The sequence below is a fragment of the Enoplosus armatus genome, chromosome 21 (genome assembly GCF_043641665.1).
Source record: "Enoplosus armatus isolate fEnoArm2 chromosome 21, fEnoArm2.hap1, whole genome shotgun sequence".
Classification (NCBI taxonomy): Eukaryota; Metazoa; Chordata; class Actinopteri; order Centrarchiformes; family Enoplosidae; genus Enoplosus; species Enoplosus armatus.
This window is the reverse complement of record NC_092200.1, coordinates 2,214,594-2,239,810: the sequence shown is the minus strand read 5'-3', so window position 1 is coordinate 2,239,810 and position 25,217 is coordinate 2,214,594. Positions and strand designations below refer to the sequence as shown.

The window sequence follows — 25,217 nt, the reverse complement described above, 5'->3', positions numbered from 1 at the left end:
ATTATTCCTTAAAGAAATAGTGTAGATGTATTTTCTTGTCATTTCCTCAAAATTCATCCTGACATATTTGTCCTCTTTGTAAACTTTGGGATCTTGAGTGGAATCTTAAATCAGTTTCTGTGGGTTTTTATTTGTGTTTGGCTGCACAACATGAGTTTGTATTGATGGAGCCACTGGTGGAGCTGGCAGAGTTTAAGAGGTGAAGTCACTGCGTCTTTATTGAAGCAGCAGCACGTTGTCATTAATATTAATGAGAGCTCTGTTTCACTTTTTGTATTTGACAGCTTTGAACCTGCATCCTGTTGGGTTCAGGTGTTTGGAGTTTCCATTTTCTAAACTTCTACATTCTAAACCTTCTTCAGCTCTGAACAGATTATTAAACACTGAATGATTTCAAGCAGGAACATTGTCTTCTAAAGTGACATCATTTATTCTTTATCCAGATTGAGTTGGTGCAGTTTGTCAGAGACCAGCTGTGCTTCTCTGGCCTCAGCTCTGAAGTCCAACCCCTCCCATCTGAGAGAGCTGGACCTGAGTGACAACAAGCTGCAGGATTCAGGAGTGAAGCTGCTGTCTGCTGGACTGAAGAGTCCACACTGTAGACTGGAAACTCTGAGGCCAGTTCACTGACTCTCTGTTGCTATTGTAGATCTGAAATGTTTCATTAACAGTTGAACCTAATTCATATTCATACATAACTTACATCTATAAAGTTGTAAATGTCCTTTTCTTCATATTTTCATGTTTCTTGTCCTAAATTTAGTCTGCAGTCACAACAGACTTCTGTTTCTGAAGGAAACTGTAGAAAATGTCCTCTGTTAGTTGTTAAAGTCAATTAATGTTTATCATTTTTGGTAAATGGTCACATCTGAATACAGAAGATCCTCTGAACTAATATTTGATTTAAGTCGATAAATTTGAATGATAAAGACATTTGGATGATGTCTGTAGAAGGCTGACATCATGATGAGCCACAATAACACAATGACAAAGTCACTCATTCGAGGGAAATGCTCATTGATTAGGACATAGTAATGTTGAGCTGCACATTTAAAACCTGAACACATCTGATTGGATTATAAATGGAGTTTTATCTTCATCATTTATTCTTTATTCAGATTGCTGTGGTGCAGTTTGTCAGAGATCAGCTGTGCTTCTCTGGCCTCAGCTCTGAAGTCCAACCCCTCCCATCTGAGAGAGCTGGACCTCAGTGACAACAAGCTGCAGGATTCAGGAGTGAAGCTGCTGTCTGCTGGACTGAAGAGTCCACACTGTAGACTGGAGACTCTGAGGTCAGACACCATGTTTTACTTCTATTCTGAGATTAATATGATGTGAAAGTTGTGGTGACACTAAACTGCAGACATAAGGCTGATATTATACTGATCCACACTGAGTATCTTCATGCTGAAGTCTATTTTCTTCTTCTGTGGTTTAGTCCATTGACTGTGGCAGAGCAATGTTGAGCTGCACATTTAAAACCTTAATATAACAAGAAAAATCTACACTGGATAATTCACTCTGGACCTCTGAAACACCTGATTTTCATCTTCTATTCCCCATCATGTTTTTAAAATAAATGACATAAAAAAATACATGAATACATTGAATGAAGCTATGTGATGCTTATACTGACTGAATAGTTTGAACTGAAGATGCTTTGATTCTATGACTCCATTATTCCTTAAAGAAATATGGTCGAGGTCTTTTGTTCACATTTCCCCAAAATGCGACATATTTGTCCTCTTTGTAAACTTTGGGATCTTGAGTGGAATCTTAAATCAGTTTCTGTGGGTTTTTATTTGTGTTTGGCTGCACAACATGAGTTTGTATAGATGGAGCCACTGGTGGAGCTGGCAGAGTTTAAGAGGTGAAGTCACTGCGTCTTTATTGAAGCAGCAGCACGTTGTTATTAATATTAATGAGAGCTCTGTTTCACTTTTTGTATTTGACAGTTTTGAACCTGCATCCTGTTGGGTTCAGGTGTTTGGAGTTTCCATTTTCTAAACTTCTACATTCTAAACCTTCTTCAGCTCTGAACAGATTATTAAACACTGAATGATTTCAAGCAGGAACGTTGTCTTCTAAAGTGACATCATTTATTCTTTATTCAGATTGAGTTGGTGCAGGTTGTCAGAGATCAGCTGTGCTTCTCTGGCCTCAGCTCTGAAGTCCAACCCCTCCCATCTGAGAGAGCTGGAGCTGAACTACAACAAGCTGCAGGATTCAGGAGTGAAGCTGCTGTCTGCTGGACTGGAGAGTCCACACTGTAGACTGGAGACTCTGAGGTCAGACACCATGTTTTACTTCTGTGCTGAGATTAATATGATGTGAAAGTTGTGGTGACACTAAACTGCAGACATAAGGCTGATATTATACTGATCCACACTGAGTATCTTCATGCTGAAGTCTATTTTCTTCTTCTGTGGTTTAGTCCATTGACTGTGGCAGAGCAATGTTGAGCTGCACATTTAAAACCTTAATATAACAAGAAACATCTACACTGGATAATTCACTCTGGACCTCTGAAACACCTGATTTTCATCTTAAATGTCATGTTCTTTAATTTAATGATAATAACAAAATCATAAATACAGTGAATAAATAAATCCTCTCTGTTTCAACAGTCAGACAATAACAAATATATTCAATATTTTCTTTTTCCAACATCTGTATGAAGCTATGTGATGCTTATACTGACTGAATAGTTTGAACTGAAGATGCTTTGATTCTATGACTCCATTATTCCTTAAAGAAATAATGTAGATGTATTTTCTTGTCATTTCCTCAAAATTCATCCTGACATATTTGTCCTCTTTGTAAACTTTGGGATCTTGAGTGGAATCTTAAATCAGTTTCTGTGGGTTTTTATTTGTGTTTGGCTGCACAACATGAGTTTGTATAGATGGAGCCACTGGTGGAGCTGGCAGAGTTTAAGAGGTGAAGTCACTGCGTCTTTATTGAAGCAGCAGCAAGTTGTCATTAATATTAATGAGAGCTCTGTTTCACTTTTTGTATTTGACAGCTTTGAACCTGCATCCTGTTGGGTTCAGGTGTTTGGAGTTTCCATTTTCTAAACTTCTACATTCTAAACCTTCTTCAGCTCTGAACAGATTATTAAACACTGAATGATTTCAAGCAGGAACATTGTCTTCTAAAGTGACATCATTTATCCTTTATTCAGATTGAGAGACTGCAGTTTGTCAGAGACCAGCTGTGCTTCTCTGGCCTCAGCTCTGAAGTCCAACCCCTCCCATCTGAGACAGCTGGACCTGAGTAACAACAAGCTGCATGATTCAGGAGTGAAGCTGCTGTCTGATGGACTGGAGAGTCCACACTGTAGACTGGAGACTCTGGAGACTCGGAGGTCAGTAGAGGGTCTGAGTCAGTCCATGCTGGTTTCAGCAGTATTGTACTAAACACAGTTAGTATCAGTATTTCCTGTAAACCTCCAACCTTCTCAGTGAAGCTGTGAGAGGAGAATGGTGACAGGCTTCAGGATTGGACAGAAAGACAGATAGAGAGAGAACAGCCAGCCAATCAGATGAGCCAGAAGCTCGTTGTGATCATGAGTTGACGTGAAGACGACTGTTGTTGTCGTGTTCATGTCTACAGGAAATAAAGCTGGATGACAGCTGACAGCATTACAAGATGTGTAGAGACAGTGGTCCTCATTCATCCAACTGTCGTACCATCAAATCTGATCTCAGACTGTTTGTTCTCTCATTTCAACACTAAACACTGATCAGTTCATCTTTGTCACAGCTCTGAGATCAGTCTGACTGAAGCCTGCAAATCACCGGCTCTTATTTCAAAGAACCACGGTTACATTTAGTAACCTTGAGGTCTTTGTCCAGACCAGAACCTCTGCTGAAGTCCAGTAATCACAGCTGACGTTTTGCTGCTCAGTCTTTGTATGAACATGTAGGACCTTTAACATCATATATATATCTGTCCACTTGTCTCTTGTTTTGTCCAAATATTTTTATAGCAGACTCCGTATTTACATATTTGTCATGTAACATTTCAAAAGTAGATGAAATGTTGAAATGTGACTGAGACTCTGGTTTTTAACAGCTCTGGACCCTGACAGCAGTAAATCCATCATTAAAGTGAGCAGTGAATATCTCTCTGTTTCTGCAGTAATGATGCGTTCAGGGACTCTGTGTACTGCAGTGAATCTGCAGTCAACAGACTCGATGGCCAAAGTCAGCTCAGTGTGTTCACTCCAATACGTTAACATGACAGCTGAGAGGAAGCTGGCTACGCTGCACAGCCGCTCCACTTCTGGTCTGAGCAGGACTGAGGTCCCTGCTGGTCTTCATGCTGGATGTGCTGCATCACTGACTGACAGCTGATGCAGGGAGTCTCTGTAAACACTGGTTTATGACTTCTGCTGTCTGTCTTCTTCTCTCATCAGATGGAAGCCGTGGTCTCCGTCAGAGTGATCAGGAAGGTGGTTGCGTTGAGAGGCTCAGACTGGGAAATGTCACTGGGAGGTCGAGTGGAGAGGAGAGCTTCGTCCAGCTGCGACTGACGGAGGAATTGCAACAAGAAAAAACTGGTTTAAACCACTGATGATGGGGTCGGATGATGATGATGATGATGATGGCCTGATGTACGGCAGGTGTTATGTCTCTTGATGTTCATTGTGGTGGGTTTTATTGTTTGTTTTACATATTTTTATTATAATTTTGATGTTTAAATATTTTCAGATGTTTTGGAAGTAACCTTCAAAGTCTGAACTCAAGAAGACCGAACATACAAATGTGTTTAGTTTAAACATAAATGATTTTATTCATTTCATATAAAGACTTAAATCATGTCAACAAAAATCAAAACCTTCCTCTGAGTCTAAAAGGAGAAATAAATCAAATACCTGTCATGTTGTAAATGTTACAAAAATAATTCATCTATAATCAACATTTGAACTGATTAACTTAATAATGTGATACCTGATTATTTGAGTCAATAAATGAAGTGACCATGATTCAAATCAGATTTCAAAAACTTTATTGCCTCACAGCGGCGGGCAGAAGCTTTGTGAAACAGACTTCCTGAAAGACAAACACACTTAAAACGTGTCATAAAAACGGAGGAAGGTCGTGATGCACAGTTACAGTTTCAGTCCCACTGGGACCCCCACCAACAAAACACTCAAACACTCAGATGCAACCTGATTATAGTTACTGTACGTTATGAAGCTTTTTCTTGTCTGGAACATTTTGGTGAATGTCTGGGTCTTTTCCATGACAAGAAATCAGCATTGAAGATTTCCAGGTGTTCCAGGTTTTACAAGGATGCAGGGGAACCCTGACAGTTAATCAGAATCACTGTCATGCCTTCTTTCTGAATTCATCACTAATGCCTTCAAGACTGATTCTTAAATATTCACTGATGTTCCTAAAACAAAGAACAGACACAAGCAATGTGTACATACAGGTAAATAACACATCTATGATTCTATATTTTATATATTATCAAGTATTAGAAAACAGACAACATGTGAACAACACAGAAGAACTGTGTCTAACAATGTATTATACATCATCTGTTAGTTTTCAACCCAGAAAAATAAGATTTGATAATGAAGCCCAAACTTTAATCAACATTTAGAAGCCATTTCTTTTATTGTAATATATATAATATACATAAACTACTCAATGACAATTCTGCATAAAAATATGATTTAATCTCAATATATGACGGTATACTTCATAGTTGTTGTGATTTCATAGCTAATTTTCATGGAGAATAAAAACAATAAGACTCATTTCTCAGAGAATCGTTCAACAGATAAACAGAGAAACAATTCAAACATCCTGCAGCGCTGCAGAAACGCAGGCGCCAAAGCAGCGAGACAAGTCCAGAGAGCAAACTGGAGATTTCAGTTCGAAGACGATGAGCATCAGGAAACCAAAGAGGAGGAGTCACGTTTTTATGGCACTAGGTAGTTTTCACTCTGGTGAAAACAGGCGTGTGTTCAGGACACTCACATCCAGAGTCTTCGTGTGGTTCGGGTTCGGAAACAAAAGCACGTTTTCAGTATTAAACCGGAGCAGCATCTTTCTCTGAGGTTACAACCATAACAAAGCTTAACAACTGTTGTCACTACAAGCAGATATTTCAGCAGAAAACTAATGAAATACGTTGTCAGTGAACATTTTACTGATACTGAAAGTAATTCGTTGTATAGAAACTGAAAAATGCTTTAAAGAGTCTGGAATTAATGAAGAATATATGGAAGTCAATGTGAGGACATTTTAAAGCTTCTACGTGGAGTTTTTGGTGCTCGTTTGTCGTTTGACCCCCACAGTCTCATCAGTATTGTCTCATTTTGTTCCTACAAACAAAACATGTTATAATCACATTATCGCTTTAAGGAACTGGAAGTTATCTGGATGAATGAAAAGTTTTAAAAATTCAGACACAAATTTCACGTCAAAAGCTCAGTTTGGATTTCCATCTCCAGCCGTTCTGCATACAGGCTGTGAGCTTTGTGCTGCCGAACAACCTTCATCACACGACGGCTGATGATTTACAAGCAGAGCTCCTTCAGCAGCTCGAGGAGGAGACTTCTCATCCGACTGGAACGATGAAGCTCGCTGTGACGCTTCCCATCGAGTGGCCGCTCTTCAAGGACTCGTTCCTCCTGACTGCAGCAAAACCTCTGGAACATGTTGACATCACGTATGTTTGACTGAAGAACAGTTCATCCTGGTGTAACATGAACAAGGAGACGTGAACTTACTGTAAGTTTTCAAGCCGGAATCTAGAAATTTGGAACGTATCCCTTACTGCTCGTCCGCACGCACACAAGTCTGAAATTACATTCAAAGCTCAGCATAAGTGACATCTGCTCTGCATGAGGCCACAAACACTCACTCATCTACAGGTTCATCAGAAAATGGCAACTAAACTATTACAGTTGTGGACTACTCAGGATCTTCAGCTCGTGATTACGTGTTGAAAAGAAAATGATTTTAAAATAAGAGGTGAAATTTAAACTCCTGAAATGGAAAATAGAAAAACAAGAAATGGTTCAACATTTTGATTCAAATTGATGAGAAATTTCTAAATATGAGGCTACAGCGAGCAGCCGATTAGCGTAGCTTAGCATTAAGACTGGAAACGGGGGAAAGCAGCTAGCCTGGCTCTGTCATAGAGAAAGTATTCAGATACTTGTGTAAAAGTAGTAAAAGCAACAATACTCTATAAATAAAAGTCCTGAAATCACAATCTTACTTGCGTAAAAAGTACATAAGTATTATCAGCAAAATGTACTTAAGGTGTCAAAAGTAAAAGTACTCATAATGCAGGAAAATAGCTGCTCTCAGTGTTACAGGTACTGTAGTGTGATATACAAACTGTTAGCGGGTTAACGGGTACTTCATCTTTAACAATGCATCATATTTCATTTCAACAATTATATATTTTGTACACAAAAAACACATTTTGCAAAGTAACTATATTTGTCACATACATGTAAATGTAGTGGAGTAAAAAGTATAATATTGTCCTGTGAAATTTAGTGGAGTAGAAGTATCATAAAATGGAAATAGCCAACGAAACTACTAGTAATTGCACCTACAGTAAGTACAGTACTTGAGTAAATGTACTCAGGTACATTCCACCTCTGCCTATCTAATTAACATTTAAGTCTCATGTATTTAATCCATTCAAAATGACACGTTATGGGGGGGTTATGTACTGTGTACATAATGTACATACACATTCATTGAGCTTTACAGGTGTTGGTAGGTGTGTGTTTGCACTTTGGACATTCCAGGCTCGCTGTTTCCCCCCTGCTTCCAGTCTTCATGCTAAGCTAAGCTAATCGCCTCCTTACTCTGGGCTCATATTCAACATACATATCGATCCTCTCCACATGTCAAACGGTGTCTTTAACGAAGTGATTCTTACTTTGCGTCCGAAGGCTGAGAGTTGAAGCTGAAGTGTTGGGATGGATTCTGTGTCAGCAGCAGGTAGATGGCTGCTGTAAACTCCGCTCTGCTCGTCTGTTCGTCATCGCTGAAAGAGAGTTCAACGGGACCATGAGGAACTTTCTCTAGTGTAACGGAGCCTCCAGCAGAGAAGACTTATAAAGTCAGGGAGCAGTATTCATCCAGACGTTTGCTAACGTTTGCTCTAATCAGCCACCAGAAGCTGGTGAGGCTGTAGTAAGAACTGAGCCAGGGTGAGTTTCATTTCTTAAGAATTTAAGTTTGCATTTGTAGGAGGGAGACTGAGCTACTTCTCCTTTGAGGTTTTACAGTCCGACTGTTCTGACTCACAGAAGGTGGAACAGTCCTGACAGAATGAAGCAGCTGCCTGAAATCAAACAGGTGAGCAGGTGACTTTGTGCCTGAATACATCAAAATCAGGCCTCACACACATTCTTGATATTAGACAGAGAAGTGATGCAAAGGTAAACCTATTTATTCTGATTATCGGTGCTTGTGAAGTGGATTGACTGAGGAAATGTTTAGATGTCCAATGTTAAAATTAATGTTCATGTAAAAGGTGAACGATGGATCTGGTCTCACTGTAGGTGACGCGGCACGTCGAGCCGCTCGCTGACTCTGGAGCAGCTGGAGGCCGCAGACTCTGCTGTCTCCTCGTCTGCAGCGTTTCTGTCCTCAGCTTCATCGCAGAGCCTCATTTTGAGTCTCGCACCAACAAAATCACCTGAACGAGGATCACAACACAAACAAAGGTGTGTGTCAGTACAACAAACAGTACTGTGGTTCAGTGTGGAGGAAGTATTCAGATCCTTGAGGAAAAGTAGCAAAACCACACTGTGACAATACTACTACATGTGGAAGTTCTGCATTGAAAATTATACTTACCTAAAAGTTAAAAGTATCATACAAAATAGACTTAAAGTACAAAAGTGTGTATTTGACTGTTGTGCATCATGTTATTGGATTATTACTTCTGTGTGTAAGCAGCTTCTTACTGTTGTAGTCGGTCAACGTGGAGTTTAGCTGTTTTCTTTAATGTTAGTTAGTTGAATCTGTAACAAGGCATCATGTGTTCTGTGTGTAAAATCTTAATCTGCAAAGAAACTCAAGTCTAAAACCAGAAAACGGAAATCAATCAAGTGAAGAACAAGGACCTCAAGTGTGTACTGATGTTTAATGACCTCACAGTTCAATCAAGACTCTTCAAAGAGCACTAAAAACTACTCAGTATTGCACGTCCATGAAGTCTATTGGCTCCAAACAAATACCTATGTAGTTCTGTGTAAAGCTGTACCGCCTGCTTTTTACTCATTGATTTCAGTTTGTTCACTTCATCTGTGACTGGAAGAGAACTGCTTCTCTGCCACTTCACACATTTTTCACCGTCACAGACTGGATTTGTCTTCATGCCGCACCTACAGAGCACAGAGGGACGAAGTCCAATCTGATCGGAGAACAGCCAAGTCTCCTCCTCCCTTTAAACACAACGATCACTTCAGCCTCATTCTGTCAGAGCAAGAGGAGGGAAATAATAACACAAAGCCATTTTCTTATTTCTTTTATCTTTCTAATAAAGCATTCTGTATGGAGGGTTTATAAATCGAAGCTTTGGTGAAGACACAATAAATATATTGTTATATATTTCTTTTTTTTTATTGAATTGAATTGTGTGAGATGCTGCATCATGATCATGATGCAAGATTCACAGGAGTTTTCCAAAGCAATGTGATTTCCTTCATTTATCACAGGTCATAGCGCCCCCTGTGACTCACATCTGGAGCGCACCACGTCACCCAGGACTACACTCCATCCTCTGAGTGCTGCTGATGGTTGAAAGCTGCATGTAAACTGTATTCTGCCTGAACGTCTCCCATCAACCGTGTAGGTCCCGAAAACAGGAAGCCGCTTTTCAAGAAACGAGCGTCCACTTCCTGAACGAGACAATAAAAGACCTACATGTCCCTGAAGTGAAGTGTCACATTTACAGTATTTATTTCATTCATTTTATTGGACCAGGAGGTCTCTCGAGATACTGAACGACCTGCGAGAGGAGATCAGTTTGTTTAAAGGGCCCAAACACACATTTGTTTTGGAGTTTTTCTGTTTCTTTTACTTCATTTGCTTTACGTTCATGTTTAAATTTTATTTGAATAGTATTTTAATTGAACGCGTTATTCCACTGTTATCTGAACATTTCTTGGCGCTCTGCATTTTGTAAAGTGTTGCAGCGTGTTTTTAATTTAAAACCTCAAAGATATTAAATTACCATCAAATATGACAAAGAAAGGCAGCAAATCTCCTCTGAGAAGCTAAAATCATGAATGTTGAGTGACTGAAATAATTAATTATCAAAATAGTTGCTCCATTTGATCTCTTGCTGCAGAAACTATTCACTTGTGCTGACACACTGTGAAACCATCATTTTAAAATGATCCATTTTTGAGAAGAGGAATAAAATCAGTCTTGGAGGCAGCAGGTCTACAGCAAATCATCAAAGTTTATTTCCTGCACGTTTAAAAGCAAATAAAAGCTTTCATCCATGAATGACAGCCCCAACATTGTAGAAAAAAACAAAAACCTAAACATCAGCTCGGTTCTCCGGATGGTCGAGTGTTAACAGGCCTCAGCTGTGTGGGGAGCCACATGTTTCCAGCTGTTCGCTGGATCATCTGCAGGATATTTAAGGACACCACAGAGTCCAACCTGCAGCCAAAGATCGCGTCCAGACACTGAGGTCAGAACCACAAAGCTTTTCATGACCCCACTCTGCAGTAAAGGAAGTTCTTCTGCTCTGTCCAAACATCAGCGTGACCATGCTGAGCAGAAATCATACTGATGTAACAAGATTCAGAATCATCAGATCACAAGAAGACACACAATGCATCTGAAGCGACCACCAGTACTGAAGTGAAAGATTCCCTTTTAAACCTTTTAGATCACAGTCATGTTGTGCAGCCATCTAACAACATGTGCAAAACAATAAATAAAACAAAAAATCTATGTCTTTGTATTCTTATATCAAAATCCAATCATGTTTTCTTCCTGTAAAATAAAACATGACTAATAACGTCACGACATCCAGCCACCAATCAGTCTTCAGCTTTTAGCGGCACAGAGCTAACGCTCATTAGCTAGCTAGCTAGCAACAGCCTGGTACGTCGGTTATGACGCGCCCACTTTTCAACGGTCAAATCATATTCCTCAACGTCACGTCCCGCCTGCCCGATGCTGCTTCACTCTGCGTCACGATACGGACGTTAAAAAATGCCGTTTCGACTTTAAACTTGACATAATTCAGGTGTATTCACGTTTTAAATGTCTCCATCCAACAGGTCGCTGTTTTGATAGGCTGTGCTCCATTTTTCTCCACTTTTTCTCCACATTGTGGCGTGGAGGCTAAAAGACCGTTTGGCTAGCATTAGCCAGCTAGCTTTAGCGCCAGCGCAGTACGTGTTTGTGCGCGTGACATCTCCTCTGTAGCAGTGAAGTGAAGCCAACCGGACAGAGAGCCGAAAGCCGGCTTCTCAACACCGTGTCAGGAGCCGCCAGCCTCGTACCTGTTAGCGTCAAGCTGCACTCGCCGTAACAAGACTGAAAGTAAGAAGTCATGTTATTACTTTTGCTGCGAGTCCAGCCTCAGTGTCCCTCTCTGCGCTGATGTTATGCAGTCAGTTATGCAGTGGGGTCACGGAGGGAAGAGTCCGTTTTCCTGAAAGAGAAATCTGATGATGTTTGAAAAGAAGGTCGTTTCTTTTATCAGCGTTATGAAAGTATTTCAGACGAGTCCACAGACTCTTCTAACCATCTAGAACCAAACATTATATTTCCAGAGTTGCATCTCTTTTTCCTCATCAAAACCAAGCCAAGATCAACAAGTTGTGTTGTTGGTTTCCTCTGTGAATTCCGTGTTTCAGTCTTCATCGTTACAATGAAAAAGTAATGAAGACACTTAGAAGGTATTCAGATCTGTAACTTCAGTAAAAGCTGCAGGGCCACGACATGAAAATATTAAATTGCGTCCTTTTTTTTCTGTATTAAAAACACAGAAGTATTATCAGTTGAAGTATCAAAAGGAAAAGTACTCGTTATGCTTCACAATGACACTATATTACTATCTATTACATTATTGGACCTTTAGCAATTCATTGTATTTTATGAGCTCATCACAGGTGTCACGTAAATGTAGTGGAGTAGAAGTATAAAGTAGCAGAAAATATAATCATACAGTCTCTTAAGAATATGGAAAAAGAATATGCTGAGAGTAAAACATTTAGTAAATAATAAAGAAATGTTTTATGTTTCATCCATAGAATAATAATCACTTTTCTGAGCACATCATACACAGAAAAACACAAAACGTGTGACATGAAATACATAAACATTGGCCCAGAGAGTATTTGTCCTTCAGTGAGCTGAACATGCTGGAAAACGAGTGTGTGTCTGCTATAAGACAACACACACACACACACACACACACACACACAGCAGTGACCGTGGAGGGACGTCTGATATGTGATTTAACAACCGATGAAGAGATTTGACTTCAGCTGGTAGTTTGTTGAGTTGGACAGCAGGTGGTGCTGCTGCATCAACAATGACCTGAGACTCAAACATACAACAGTGTGTTTTTCAGACAGACAATTTTAACAAATGTAAAACTAAACGATGGATTTGTCAGCAATCAACAGCTGCAGACTCCTCGAGGCTTTGACTGTGTGCTGATGGATCAGACTTTTGGGATATGTTGTTGAATGCTAACAAAATAATAATCATTTTGTCTTTGTTAAAATGATGAGGTGTTCAGATTTTACCGTACAGTGAACACAAGTAGAACCACAACATACAGGTTTACAGAGGCCAGTCACCCCAAGTCAGTACAGAGATTAAAATCAATACAAAATCCATTGAAATTATGGATATTTGTGGCTTAAATACAACAGGAACAGAAATATTGATGGAAATGCATAGAGAGTTGTTGTTACATATGTGTGGGGCAGATGGTCACTACACAAACCAAACTGTCCCATCATTCTTTGGGCCTTGTTGCCACAGAAACAAACAACAAAGCAGCTCCGCAGCCCAAGTTTAAAATGCAGATTAAAATGAATTCATGATCAAATGTTTTTAGCAAAAGAGTTGAACAGGAACGTGACAAAGTTCTGTGAAGAAGCTGTCCCAGGACAGAGCTCACGTCGAAAAGTTGAACAACAGCTGACAACCACCAGAACCATTGTTCAAGGTAGGTCAACCCAGCTATCTAGGTTAAGTTTGCCGAACAACAATCTTTACTTAGTTAGCTGGCTTAAGTCCAAGAAACCTGGATAAAGAAAAGTGCACATGTGATTTCCAGTAAGGGGAGGAACAACACTGCCCAGCTACTGTACATGAAAAAAGGGCAATAAAACTGAAAGAGTTCAGTCAGAGTTCAGACTCCATCTTCAGTCAACAGAGCAGAAGGAGAAAGAGGAAGTCTGAGGCAGGGTGAGTGTTCATTCGTCGTTATTGTTTTACTGTCAAAGTCTCATCTGTGAATACAGCGCGACTGTCTGAATAATACACATTAAACTTAACGTTAACCCAAGAAAACAAGCACAGATTGAGAGAAAAGTGACCAGGTGCTGGATGGGTTCTTTATACTGTGTACTGTGAGTGTGGTTCTTCCTCTTTTCTCAGTCCTGTGTGTGACTCTTGAACAGACTTGTTCCTCATGATTCTTGTGTTCTGAGATCACAGTCAGTGTTACTGATCCCTCAGACAGACTGAAGTCCAGAACATTTAGTGTACATATTTAAAACTAAGAACAATGTTCTTTCAGGCATTGAGCCTATAACATTTAAGGCAAAGCTAAAATATTTTATCTGTAAACATTTTGATGAAAAGATTCCAGAGTCCAGAACTACAGAATTAGCAATTTGAGATAATAAAACTTATACATATATGAGAAACTTATTAGAAGCTATTAATTATTTCAGGACCATTCAACTAGATTACATGAGACTGAACCAAAAATAATAAATCCTCAAGAGTTGGTCATAAATTAATCTCACCATAAACCTGAGCAGGTGATCCAGGTACATGAAAAAGGGAGGGAGCAACAACCAGTAAAAATGTGCAAGCAGTTAGCTGAGACTCCATTTTGAGTCGGCAGAGACTTTAATTAGACGTAGACGTGGCCGATCTTTGTAAATGCCAGTTTCATTCAGCGACACATTGGGAGACGATGCGCACGCTTCATCATCTCATCAGCTCCTCAGGCCTCATTTATTAAAATGTTCTGAGATTTATACTTGAACTTAGTCTTAAGATCATTTCCGACGGCGTGCTAACGTTCGATTCATAAAAGATCCTGAGCATGAAAAACCTCACTTACACATGTTCTAAGAAGCCCATTTGCAACTTCTGCACCTGTGATCTATAAATCTCTAATTAATTTAAAAATACATCAAGTACATTGCCTTTCCCCTTTATAGCACAGATGAGGGTTTAGTTAGGAACAGCCATGGTTACTGCTTTCTAATTCAACACTATTTATAGAATATCGGCTTGGGCACATGTGCGTCCCAAACTGCAGTACCCCTACATAACCAGCAGGAACATTACTGAAGTCAAGTCTAGAGTTTGCTTAGAGATAAGACCATTTCCACGTCAAAGTAAGGTTTTAGAAATAACTACTTGGTTACGTGGTTTTCTGCTTAAGTCATACTTAGATCAAAGTTGATCGTAGGTCCGTTTTATAAATGAGGCTCCTCCTCTGCATCTTGTTTCACCTGTTTGTCATCCTCATCTTCATTTTGTACGTCTTGTATGCACTGCGTATTTGCCTCAACGCCCTCTGAAGTGCAGAAGATGAGTGTTTGTGTGGAGGAAGAGGAGGACAGAGCAGAGTCTCCAGGACCCAGCTGTCTGTCTTTGAAGAGTGACCGGTCTAAAGAGTTTCCTGTAAACTTCAGTGATGAACCTGGACCCTCAGACACACAGTAAGAGAACTGCTACTAACTTCAGTTTATATATTTATATCATTACCACTATGTGATTGTATTGGCCCAGATATAAGACAACAACACCAGATATAATCAGACCCCTACGCAGTGTTGCATTATGGGTTGTTTGTAGCCTTGATGTTGTATGTTGGATTAATGCTGCATTCACATGGATTCATGCAGACGGTTAACACCTTCTGGACGGCACGGGAAAAACAAACAGTTTGACTTATGATCTGAGTGATTTTCCTTAAACTCCCAGAAAGACAGAGGGAAGTGTTCCTGTGGAGGAGCAGCCGTCCTGCTGTGCTTTGTGTCAGGACGGCCTGAAGGATCCAGTCTCTACCAGCTGTGGACACTGGTTCTGCAGACGATGCATCACCTCATACTGGGACCAGTCTGCTTCATCAGGAGACTCCTCCTGTCCCCAGTGTGGAGAAAGATCCAGAACAAGATCTGGACTGCAGACAGCCAGTCAGACCAGCACTGTACACAGTAAGACTGTACATCTGTCTGCTGATGTCATTGTGTCTGAAGGACTCTCATTTATTAGATGGATATTTGTTGTGTTATGAGTGCATTTAATATGATTATGAATATCATAAATTCAAAGACATTTTTATTATCCAGATTCTCGCTCTCACTTTAATCTCTGAATATTTTTTTCTCTTCCAGCAGATAGTGGTCTGCAGGAGGTTTTAGATGAACATAAGATCAGTCTGAGGAGGAGATGTGAACGTGTGACTGAAGGAAGTGATGAAACAGGAAGTGGAACCCTCCTCAACAGGATCTACACTGAGCTCTACATCACAGAGGGACAGAGTGAAGAGGTTAATACCCAACATGAGGTGAGGCAGCTTGAGACGGCTTCCAAGACGGAGACCCTCCACGACGCTCCGATCAAGTGCCACGACATCTTTAAAGCCTTACCTGGCCAACAGAGACACATCAGAGTGGTTCTGACCAACGGTGTCGCTGGCGTTGGAAAAACCTTCTCAGTGCAGAAGTTCACTCTGGACTGGGCAGAGGGCTCGGAAAACCAAGACGTCGGTCTGGTGGTTCTGCTTTCGTTCAGGGAGCTGAACTTGATCAAAGACCAGCGGTACAGTCTTCTCACGCTGCTCCATGTTTTCCATCCAACATTACAGAAGGTCACAGCAGAGAAGCTCGCTGTCTGTCAACTCTTGTTCATCTTTGACGGCCTGGATGAAAGCAGACCGTCATTGGATTTCCACAACAACGAGGTTGTGTCTGATGTCACGCAGAAGTCATCAGTCAACGTGCTGCTGACAAACCTCATCGAGGGGAATCTGCTTCCCTCGGCTCTCGTCTGGATAACTTCCAGACCTGCGGCAGCCAATCAGATCCCTCCTACATGTGTCGACAGGGTAACAGAAGTACGAGGCTTCACTGACGCCCAGAAGGAGGAGTACTTCAGGAGGAGATCCAGTGATGAAGAGCGGTCCAGCAGAATCATCTCACACGTCAAGACATCCAGGAGCCTCCACATCATGTGTCAGATCCCAGTCTTCTGCTGGATCACTGCTACAGTTCTGGACCGCATGTTGACTACAGACCAGAGAGGAGAGCTGCCCAAGACCCTGACTGACCTGTACTCACACTTCCTGCTGGTTCAGACAAAGAGGAAGAAGCAGAAGTATGATGAGGGACATGAGACGAGTCCACAGGAGCTGACGGAGGCTGACAGGGAGGTTCTTCTGAAGCTGGGGAGGCTGGCGTTTGAACATCTGGAGAAAGGAAACATCATGTTCTACCAAGAAGACCTGGAGCAGTGTGGTCTTGATGTCACAGAGGCCTCGGTGTACTCAGGAGTTTGTACAGAGATCTTCAAAAGAGAGTGTGTGATCTTCCAGAAAACAGTCTACTGCTTTGTTCATCTGAGCATTCAGGAGTTTCTGGCTGCCGTCTACGTGTTCCACTGTTACACCAACAGGAACACAGAGGTGCTGGATGTCTTCCTGAGGAAAGCCATGATGAAATCCCTGAGGAGTAAAAATGGCCACCTGGACCTGTTTGTCCGCTTCCTTCATGGCCTCTCTCTGGAGTCCAACCAGAGACTCTTAGGAGGCCTGCTGGGTCGGACAGACAACAGTCCAGAAACCATCCAGAGAGCCATCAACAACCTGAAGGAGATGAACAGTGATGATATCTCTCCTGACAGAAGCATCAACATCTTCCACTGTCTGATGGAGATGAACGACCACTCAGCCCATCAGGAGATCCAAGTGTTCCTGAAGTCAGAGAACAGATCAATGAAGGGGCTCTCTGAGATCCACTGCTCAGCTCTGGCCTACATGCTGCAGATGTCAGAGGAGGTTCTGGATGAGTTTGACCTGAAGAAGTACAACACATCAGTGGAGGGACGACGGAGACTGATTCCAGCTGTGAGGAACTGCAGAAAGGCTCGGTAAGTCCAGATGTGATTAACATTATAAATCAGTGTAGATGAGCAGCTTCGTTCATCAGATATACACACACTATCAAATTCTTATTATTCTTAATATAGTTCATCAAATATCTCACTGTGGCTGTTCCTTCTTGTTCCATTTCTCCCTGCAATATTTATCACTGATCGGCGGTAGCAGTCAGGCTAATCTCACTAACAAACACATTGCATTTCCTGTGACTACTTCATAATAAAAGTCAACTTGTGTTTCGCCAGTTAAATGATTTTAATGTGAAGTTGCAGCAGTTGGAAATGTTTGGTTTGCATTAGCAGTCTCCTGGTTGGCTGGTGCTAGTGTCAAACTATCGTCATAAATAAACCCACCACTGGTAATGTGCGCAGCGTTTTACTTTATGTTGCCCAATAAGAATTCAGAATCTCAACAAAAGACACTGGTGTCTAAAAACTGTATTGACAAGAAAGAGGCAGAGGAGAAAACAGCTAAATCACCTGTGGCAGCAGGGCATATCATCATCTGAGGGGCATAAGGCCAAACTGAGGGGGGCATGGAGGCCATGGCCGTCACGGCCCCTGTGAAGTTCCTGCCCTGGTTCCACTTGTTTATTGCAAAAAATATGTCAGTTGTATTTTGTCTTGAGCTGTTTCAAATGCTGTGAGTGCAAAAAAGGTTGATTTCTGAAGTCCTTGAGAATTTCTTTCATGCAATTATTATCATTTTGTTCGTAACAGTTTCATAGTGATCATGAGGGATGTAAGGGGATACCAAACCCCCTTCTTAAAGAAAATGGACCAAAAAAATCCAGCTCGAATTAAATGTTCTACTTTACCTTTCTTACATAAGACATTTTTTCTGAATAGACTTTTAATTAGTTTTGATTCTTTACATTCTTTTTTTACTCTTGACATCTTTTGGCTGGACGGCAGCAAAGTGGGCCCAGCCCTATAAGCCCTAGATAGGTTTGTCTCCGACCAACTGAGGAGTGTGATAGTTTCCCCATTGACGGTTGAGATTCATTACACAGTGAGATAAGATTAGCTGATCTATTAACATTTGCTTTCCACATCAAAAAGCAAATGTTAATGGATTTGATGTCATTTGGTGACAGAACCTGTTTTGATGAAGTAAATATAAAGTGTCCTCTTTCATTATAACATATTTTGTAATATGTGTGTCATTTCAGACTTTCTGGCTGTGGAATCTCAGAGACTCACTGTGAAGTTGTGGCCTCAGCTCTGAAGTCCAACCCCTCCCATCTGAGAGAGCTGGAGCTGAGTAACAACAAGCTGCAGGATTCAGGAGTGAAGCTGCTGTCTGCTGGACTGGAGAGCCAAAACTGTAGACTGGAGACTCTGAAGTGAGTTCACTGACTGTAGCTCATGTAGTTGTTTTGTATATATTGAATTCAAAGCCTTGCCTGAGGTTTACAAAGTTTGGTCAATTAACTTTCAGGATTTGCCTTTGCACAAATCTGAAGGAATTTATAGAGTAATGAAAAGTAAAGAAAGGACATGTTTGACAGGACAGTTTTTCAGCTTCCATAGGCTCACATTGTGGTCCAGTGAAGATGATGTCAGTACTGATGAGGCTGTTGAGTGTGTGAGGGATATGAATGTTGTTGAAGAACTGATGAGAGCAACAACAGACTGTATATAGTTTTTAAAAAAATTCTGCTCTCTAACAAATCATCAAATTTGAAGCAAAAGACATTTAGATTACAACAAAAACCAAATAAATAGTCTGCACCAAAAACATCTTTGTCTTCAAGGACAGATTCATATTTGTTGAAGTCTATCTCAGTACAGAACTCACGTGCCCAAATGTACATTCAAAGAGTTATTGGTGTCTGAGAAGCAATCCATTTATAACCTGACTCCGATGTTACAAGATGGAGGACAAAATCCACAGTCTTGTTCTGTGTTGAAATGACTTCTAAAGTTCTGCTTAAACTAATATGAGGCTTCAGCAGTCTGAGTTACACATATCAAGTAAGTACTTTGTGTTTGACAGTGTTTCAGTGGAGGAATAATAACTCAGAGGGAGTTTGGTACTAAATGGCCTGTAACTTGTCTGATTTGATATTTCTCCTGTGATTCCAGACTTGACTGAGATCAGCAGCATGTTATTAATCTGTGTTGACATGAATAGGTGTATGAATGTTGTGCTGACATTTGGATGATGTCTGTAGAAGGCTGACATCATGATGATCCACAATAACACAAAGTCACTCATTTGAGGGAAAAGCTCATTGATTAGGACATAGTAATGTTGAGCTGCACGTTTAAAACTTGAACACATCTGATTGGATTATAAGTGGAGTTTTATCTTCATCATTTATTCTTTATTCAGATTGAGTCTCTGCAGTTTGTCAGAGACCAGCTGTGCTTCTCTGGCCTCAGCTCTGAAGTCCAACCCCTCCCATCTGAGAGAGCTGGACCTGAACCACAACAACAAGCTGCAGGATTCAGGAGTGAAGCTGCTGTGTGGTTTTCTGGAGAGTCCACACTGTAGACTGGAGGCTCTGAGGTCAGACACCATGTTTTACTTGTGTGCTGAGATTAATATGATGTGAAAGTTGTGGTGACACTAAACTGCAGACATAAGGCTGATATTATACTGATCCACACTGAGTATCTTCATGCTGAAGTCTATTTTCTTCTTCTGTGGTTTAGTCCATTGACTGTGGCAGAGCAATGTTGAGCTGCACATTTAAAACCTTAATATAACAAGAAACATCTACACTGGATAATTCACTCTGGACCTCTGAAACACCTGATTTTCATCTTAAATGTCATGTTCTTTAATTAAATGATAATAACAAAATCATAAATACAGTGAATAAATAAATCATCTGTTTCAACAGTCAGACAATAACTAATATATTCAGTATTTTCTTTTTCCAACATCTGTATGAAGCTATGTGATGCTTATACTGACTGAATAGTTTGAACTGAAGATGCTTTGATTCTATGACTCCATTATTCCTTAAAGAAATAGTGTAGATGTATTTTCTTGTCATTTCCTCAAAATTCATCCTGACATATTTGTCCTCTTTGTAAACTTTGGGATCTTGAGTGGAATCTTAAATCAGTTTCTGTGGGTTTTTATTTGTGTTTGGCTGCACAACATGAGTTTGTATAGATGGAGCCACTGGTGGAGCTGGCAGAGTTTAAGAGGTGAAGTCACTGCGTCTTTATTGAAGCAGCAGCACGTTGTCATTAATATTAATGAGAGCTCTGTTTCACTTTTTGTATTTGACAGTTTTGAACCTGCATCCTGTTGGGTTCAGGTGTTTGGAGTTTCCATTTTCTAAACTTCTACATTCTAAACCTTCTTCAGCTCTGAACAGATTATTAAACACTGAATGATTTCAAGCAGGAACATTGTCTTCTAAAGTGACATCATTTATTCTTTATTCAGATTGAGAGACTGCAGTTTGTCAGAGACCAGCTGTGCTTCTCTGGCCTCAGCTCTGAAGTCCAACCCCTCCCATCTGAGAGAGCTGGACCTGACTGACAACGAGCTGCAGGATTCAGGAGTGAAGCTGCTGTCTGATGGACTGGAGAGTCCACACTGTACACTGGAGACTCTGAGGTCAGTTCATTGACTCTGTTACTATTGTAGATCTGATATGTTTCATTAACAGTTGAACGTAATTCATGTTCATACATAACTTACATCCATAAAGTTTTAAATGTTCTTTTCTTCATATTTTCATGTTTCTTGTCCTAAATTTAGTCAGCAGTCACAACAGACTTCTGTTTCTGAAGGAAACTGTAGAAAATGTCCTCTGTTAGTTGTTAAAGTCAATTAATGTTTATCACTTTTGGTAAATGGTCACATCTGAATACAGAAGATCCTCTGAACTAATATTTGATTTAAGTAGATAAATTTGAATGATAAAGACATTTAGATGATGTCTGTAGAAGGCTGACATCATGATGATCCACAATAACACAATGACAAAGTCACTCATTTGAGGGAAAAGCTCATTGATTAGGACATAGTAATGTTGAGCTGCACATTTAGAACCTGAACACATCTGATTGGATTATAAATGGATTTTTATCTTCATCATTTATTCTTCCTTCAGATTGAGTCTCTGCAGGTTGTCAGAGACCAGCTGTGCTTCTCTGGCCTCAGCTCTGAAGTCCAACCCCTCCCATCTGAGAGAGCTGGACCTGAACTACAACAAGCTGCAGGATTCAGGAGTGAAGCTGCTGTCTGATGGACTGGAGAGTCCACACTGTAGACTGGAGACTCTGAGGTCAGACACCATGTTTTACTTGTGTGCTGAGATTAATATGATGTGAAAGTTGTGGTGACACTAAACTGCAGACATAAGGCTGATATTATACTGATCCACACTGAGTATCTTCATGCTGAAGTCTATTTTCTTCTTCTGTGGTTTAGTCCATTGACTGTGGCAGAGCAATGTTGAGCTGCACATTTAAAACCTTAATATAACAAGAAACATCTACACTGGATAATTCACTCTGGACCTCTGAAACACCTGATTTTCATCTTAAATGTCATGTTCTTTAATTAAATGATAATAACAAAATCATAAATACAGTGAATAAATAAATCATCTGTTTCAACAGTCAGACAATAACAAATATATTCAGTAATTTCTTTTTCCAACATCTGTATGAAGCTATGTGATGCTTATACTGACTGAATAGTTTGAACTGAAGATGCTTTGATTCTATGACTCCATTATTCCTTAAAGAAATAGTGTAGATGTATTTTCTTGTCATTTCCTCAAAATTCATCCTGACATATTTGTCCTCTTTGTAAACTTTGGGATCTTGAGTGAATCTTAAATCAGTTTCTGTGGGTTTTTATTTGTGTTTGGCTGCACAACATGAGTTTGTATAGATGGAGCCACTGGTGGAGCTGGCAGAGTTTAAGAGGTGAAGTCACTGCGTCTTTATTGAAGCAGCAGCACGTTGTCATTAATATTAATGAGAGCTCTGTTTCACTTTTTGAATTTGACAGCTTTGAACCTGCGTCCTGTTGGGTTCAGGTGTTTGGAGTTTCCATTTTCTAAACTTCTACATTCTAAACCTTCTTCAGCTCTGAACAGATTATTAAACACTGAATGATTTCAAGCAGGAACATTGTCTTCTAAAGTGACATCATTTATTCTTTATCCAGATTGAGAGACTGCAGGTTGTCAGAGACCAGCTGTGCTTCTCTGGCCTCAGCTCTGAAGTCCAACCCCTCCCATCTGAGAGAGCTGGAGCTGAACTACAACAAGCTGCAGGATTCAGGAGTGAAGCTGCTGTCTGATGGACTGAAGAGTCCACACTGTAGACTGGAGACTCTGAGGTCAGTTCACTGACCCTCTGTTACTATTGTAGATCTGATATGTTTCATTAACAGTTGAACCTAATTCCTGTTCATACATAACTTACATCCATAAAGTTGTAAATGTCCTTTTCTTCATATTTTCATGTGTCTTGTCCTAAATTTAGTCTGCAGTCACAACAGACTTCTGTTTCTGAAAGAAACTGTAGAAAATGTCCTCTGTTAGTTGTTAAAGTAAATTAATGTTTATCATTTTTGGTAAATGGTCACATCTGAATACAGAAGATCCTCTGAGCTAATATTTGATTTAAGTAGATAAATTTGAATGATAAAGACATTTGGATGATGTCTGTAGAAGGCTGACATCATGATGATCCACAATAACACAATGACAAAGTCACTCATTTGAGGGAAAAGCTCATTGATTAGGACATAGTAATGTTGAGCTGCACATTTAAAACCTGAACACATCTGATTGGATTATAAATGGAGTTTTATCTTCATCATTTATTCTTTATTCAGATTGAGTCTCTGCAGTTTGTCAGAGATCAGCTGTGCTTCTCTGGCCTCAGCTCTGAAGTCCAACCCCTTCCATCTGAGACAGCTGGAGCTGAGCTTCAACGAGCTGCAGGATTCAGGAGTGAAGCTGCTGTCTGATCTTGTGGAGAGTCCACACTGTAGACTGGAGACTCTGGAGACTCTGAGGTCAGTAGAGGGTCTGAGTCAGTCCATGCTGGTGTCAGCAGTATTGTACTAAACACAGTTAGTATCAGTATTTCCTGTAAACCTCCAACCTTCTCAGTGAAGCTGTGAGAGGAGAATGGTGACAGGCTTCAGGATTGGACAGAAAGACAGAGAGAGAGAGAACAGCCAGCCAATCAGATGAGCCAGAAGCTCGTTGTGATCATGAGTTGACGTGAAGACGACTGATCTCAAATCTGATCTCAGACTGTTTGTTCTCTCATTTCAACACTAAACACTGATCAGTTCATCTTTGTCACAGCTCTGAGATCAGTCTGACTGAAGCCTGCAAATCACCGGCTCTTATTTCAAAGAACCACGGTTACATTTAGTAACCATGAGGTCTTTGTCCAGACCAGAACCTCTGCTGAAGTCCAGTAATCACAGCTGACGTTTCGCTGCTCAGTCTTTGTATGAACATGTAGGACCTTTAACATCATATATATATCTGTCCACTTGTCTCTTGTTTTGTCCAAATATTTTTATAGCAGACTCCATATTTACATATTTGTCATGTAACATTTCAAAAGTAGATGAAATGTTGAAATGTGACTGAGACTCTGGTTTTTAACAGCTCTGGACCCTGACAGCAGTAAATCCATCATTAAAGTGAGCAGTGAATATCTCTCTGTTTCTGCAGTAATGATGCGTTCAGGGACTCTGTGTACTGCAGTGAATCTGCAGAGTCAACAGACTCGATGGCCAAAGTCAGCTCAGTGTGTTCACTCCAATACGTTAACATGAGAGCTGAGAGGAAGCTGGCTACGCTGCACAGCCGCTCCACTTCTGGTCTGAGCAGGACTGAGGTCCCTGCTGGTCTTCATGCTGGATGTGCTGCATCACTGACTGACAGCTGATGCAGGGAGTCTCTGTAAACACTGGTTTATGACTTCTGCTGTCTGTCTTCTTCTCTCATCAGATGGAAGCTGTGACCTCCGTCAGAGTGATCAGGACGGTGGTTGCGTTGAGAGGCTCAGACTGGGAAATGTCACTGGGAGGTCGAGTGGAGAGGAGAGCTTCGTCCAGCTGCGACTGACGGAGGAATCGCAACAAGAAAAAACTGGTTTAAACCACTGATGATGGGGTCGGATGATGATGATGATGATGATGGCCTGATGTACGGCAGGTGTTATGTCTCTTGATGTACATTGTGGTGGGTTTTATTGTTTGTTTTACATATTTTTATTATAATTTTGATGTTTAAATATTTTCAGATGTTTTGGAAGTAACCTTCAAAGTCTGAACTCAAGAAGACCGGACATACAAATGTGTTTAGTTTAAACATAAATGATTTTATTCATTTCATATAAAGACTTAAATCATGTCAACAAAAATCAAAACCTTCCTCTGAGTCTAAAAGGAGAAATAAATCAAATACCTGTCATGTTGTAAATGTTACAAAAATAATTCATCTATAATCAACATTTGAACTGATTAACTTAATAATGTGATACCTGATTATTTGAGTCAATAAATGAAGTGACCATGATTCAAATCAGATTTCAAAAACTTTATTGCCTCACAGCGACGGGCAGAAGCTTTGTGAAACAGACTTCCTGAAAGACAAACACACTTAAAACGTGTCATAAAAACGGAGGAAGGTCGTGATGCACAGTTACAGTTTCAGTCCCACTGGGACCCCCACCAACAAAACACTCAAACACTCAGATGCAACCTGATTATAGTTACTGTACGTTATGAAGCTTTTTCTTGTCTGGAACATTTTGGTGAATGTCTGGGTCTTTTCCATGACAAGAAATCAGCATTGAAGATTTCCAGGTGTTCCAGGTTTT

General features: G+C 40.4%; 2 protein-coding genes and 1 long non-coding RNA gene across 3 annotated transcripts in view; 2 read left to right on the top strand and 1 right to left on the bottom strand.

Annotated features, from left to right (window-relative positions):
• LOC139304003 (NLR family CARD domain-containing protein 3-like) overlaps positions 1–23,587 on the top strand; it is a 30,882-nt gene extending 7,295 nt beyond the window's left edge. Inside the window, 8 exon segments of the mRNA XM_070927821.1 lie at positions 444–617; positions 1,119–1,292; positions 19,720–19,896; positions 20,791–20,964; positions 21,464–21,637; positions 22,531–22,704; positions 23,206–23,388; positions 23,491–23,587. Coding sequence (XP_070783922.1) covers positions 444–617; positions 1,119–1,292; positions 19,720–19,896; positions 20,791–20,964; positions 21,464–21,637; positions 22,531–22,704; positions 23,206–23,388; positions 23,491–23,587 — 1,327 coding nt within the window.
• On the bottom strand, positions 5,938–8,683 carry LOC139304023 (uncharacterized). Its single transcript, XR_011599033.1, has 4 exons — positions 8,547–8,683; positions 7,924–8,031; positions 6,752–6,821; positions 5,938–6,670 (listed from the first exon to the last, which is right to left on the bottom strand). It is a non-coding gene; the product is annotated as an uncharacterized lncRNA (long non-coding RNA).
• LOC139304005 (protein NLRC3-like) lies at positions 14,811–18,731 on the top strand. The gene is made up of 4 exons (XM_070927823.1): positions 14,811–14,941; positions 15,207–15,439; positions 15,620–17,372; positions 18,554–18,731. The coding sequence occupies exons 1-4, from the start codon at positions 14,811–14,813 to the stop codon at positions 18,729–18,731; spliced, it is 2,295 nt and encodes a 764-aa protein (XP_070783924.1).
• Positions 23,588–25,217: the final 1,630 nt, after the last annotated feature.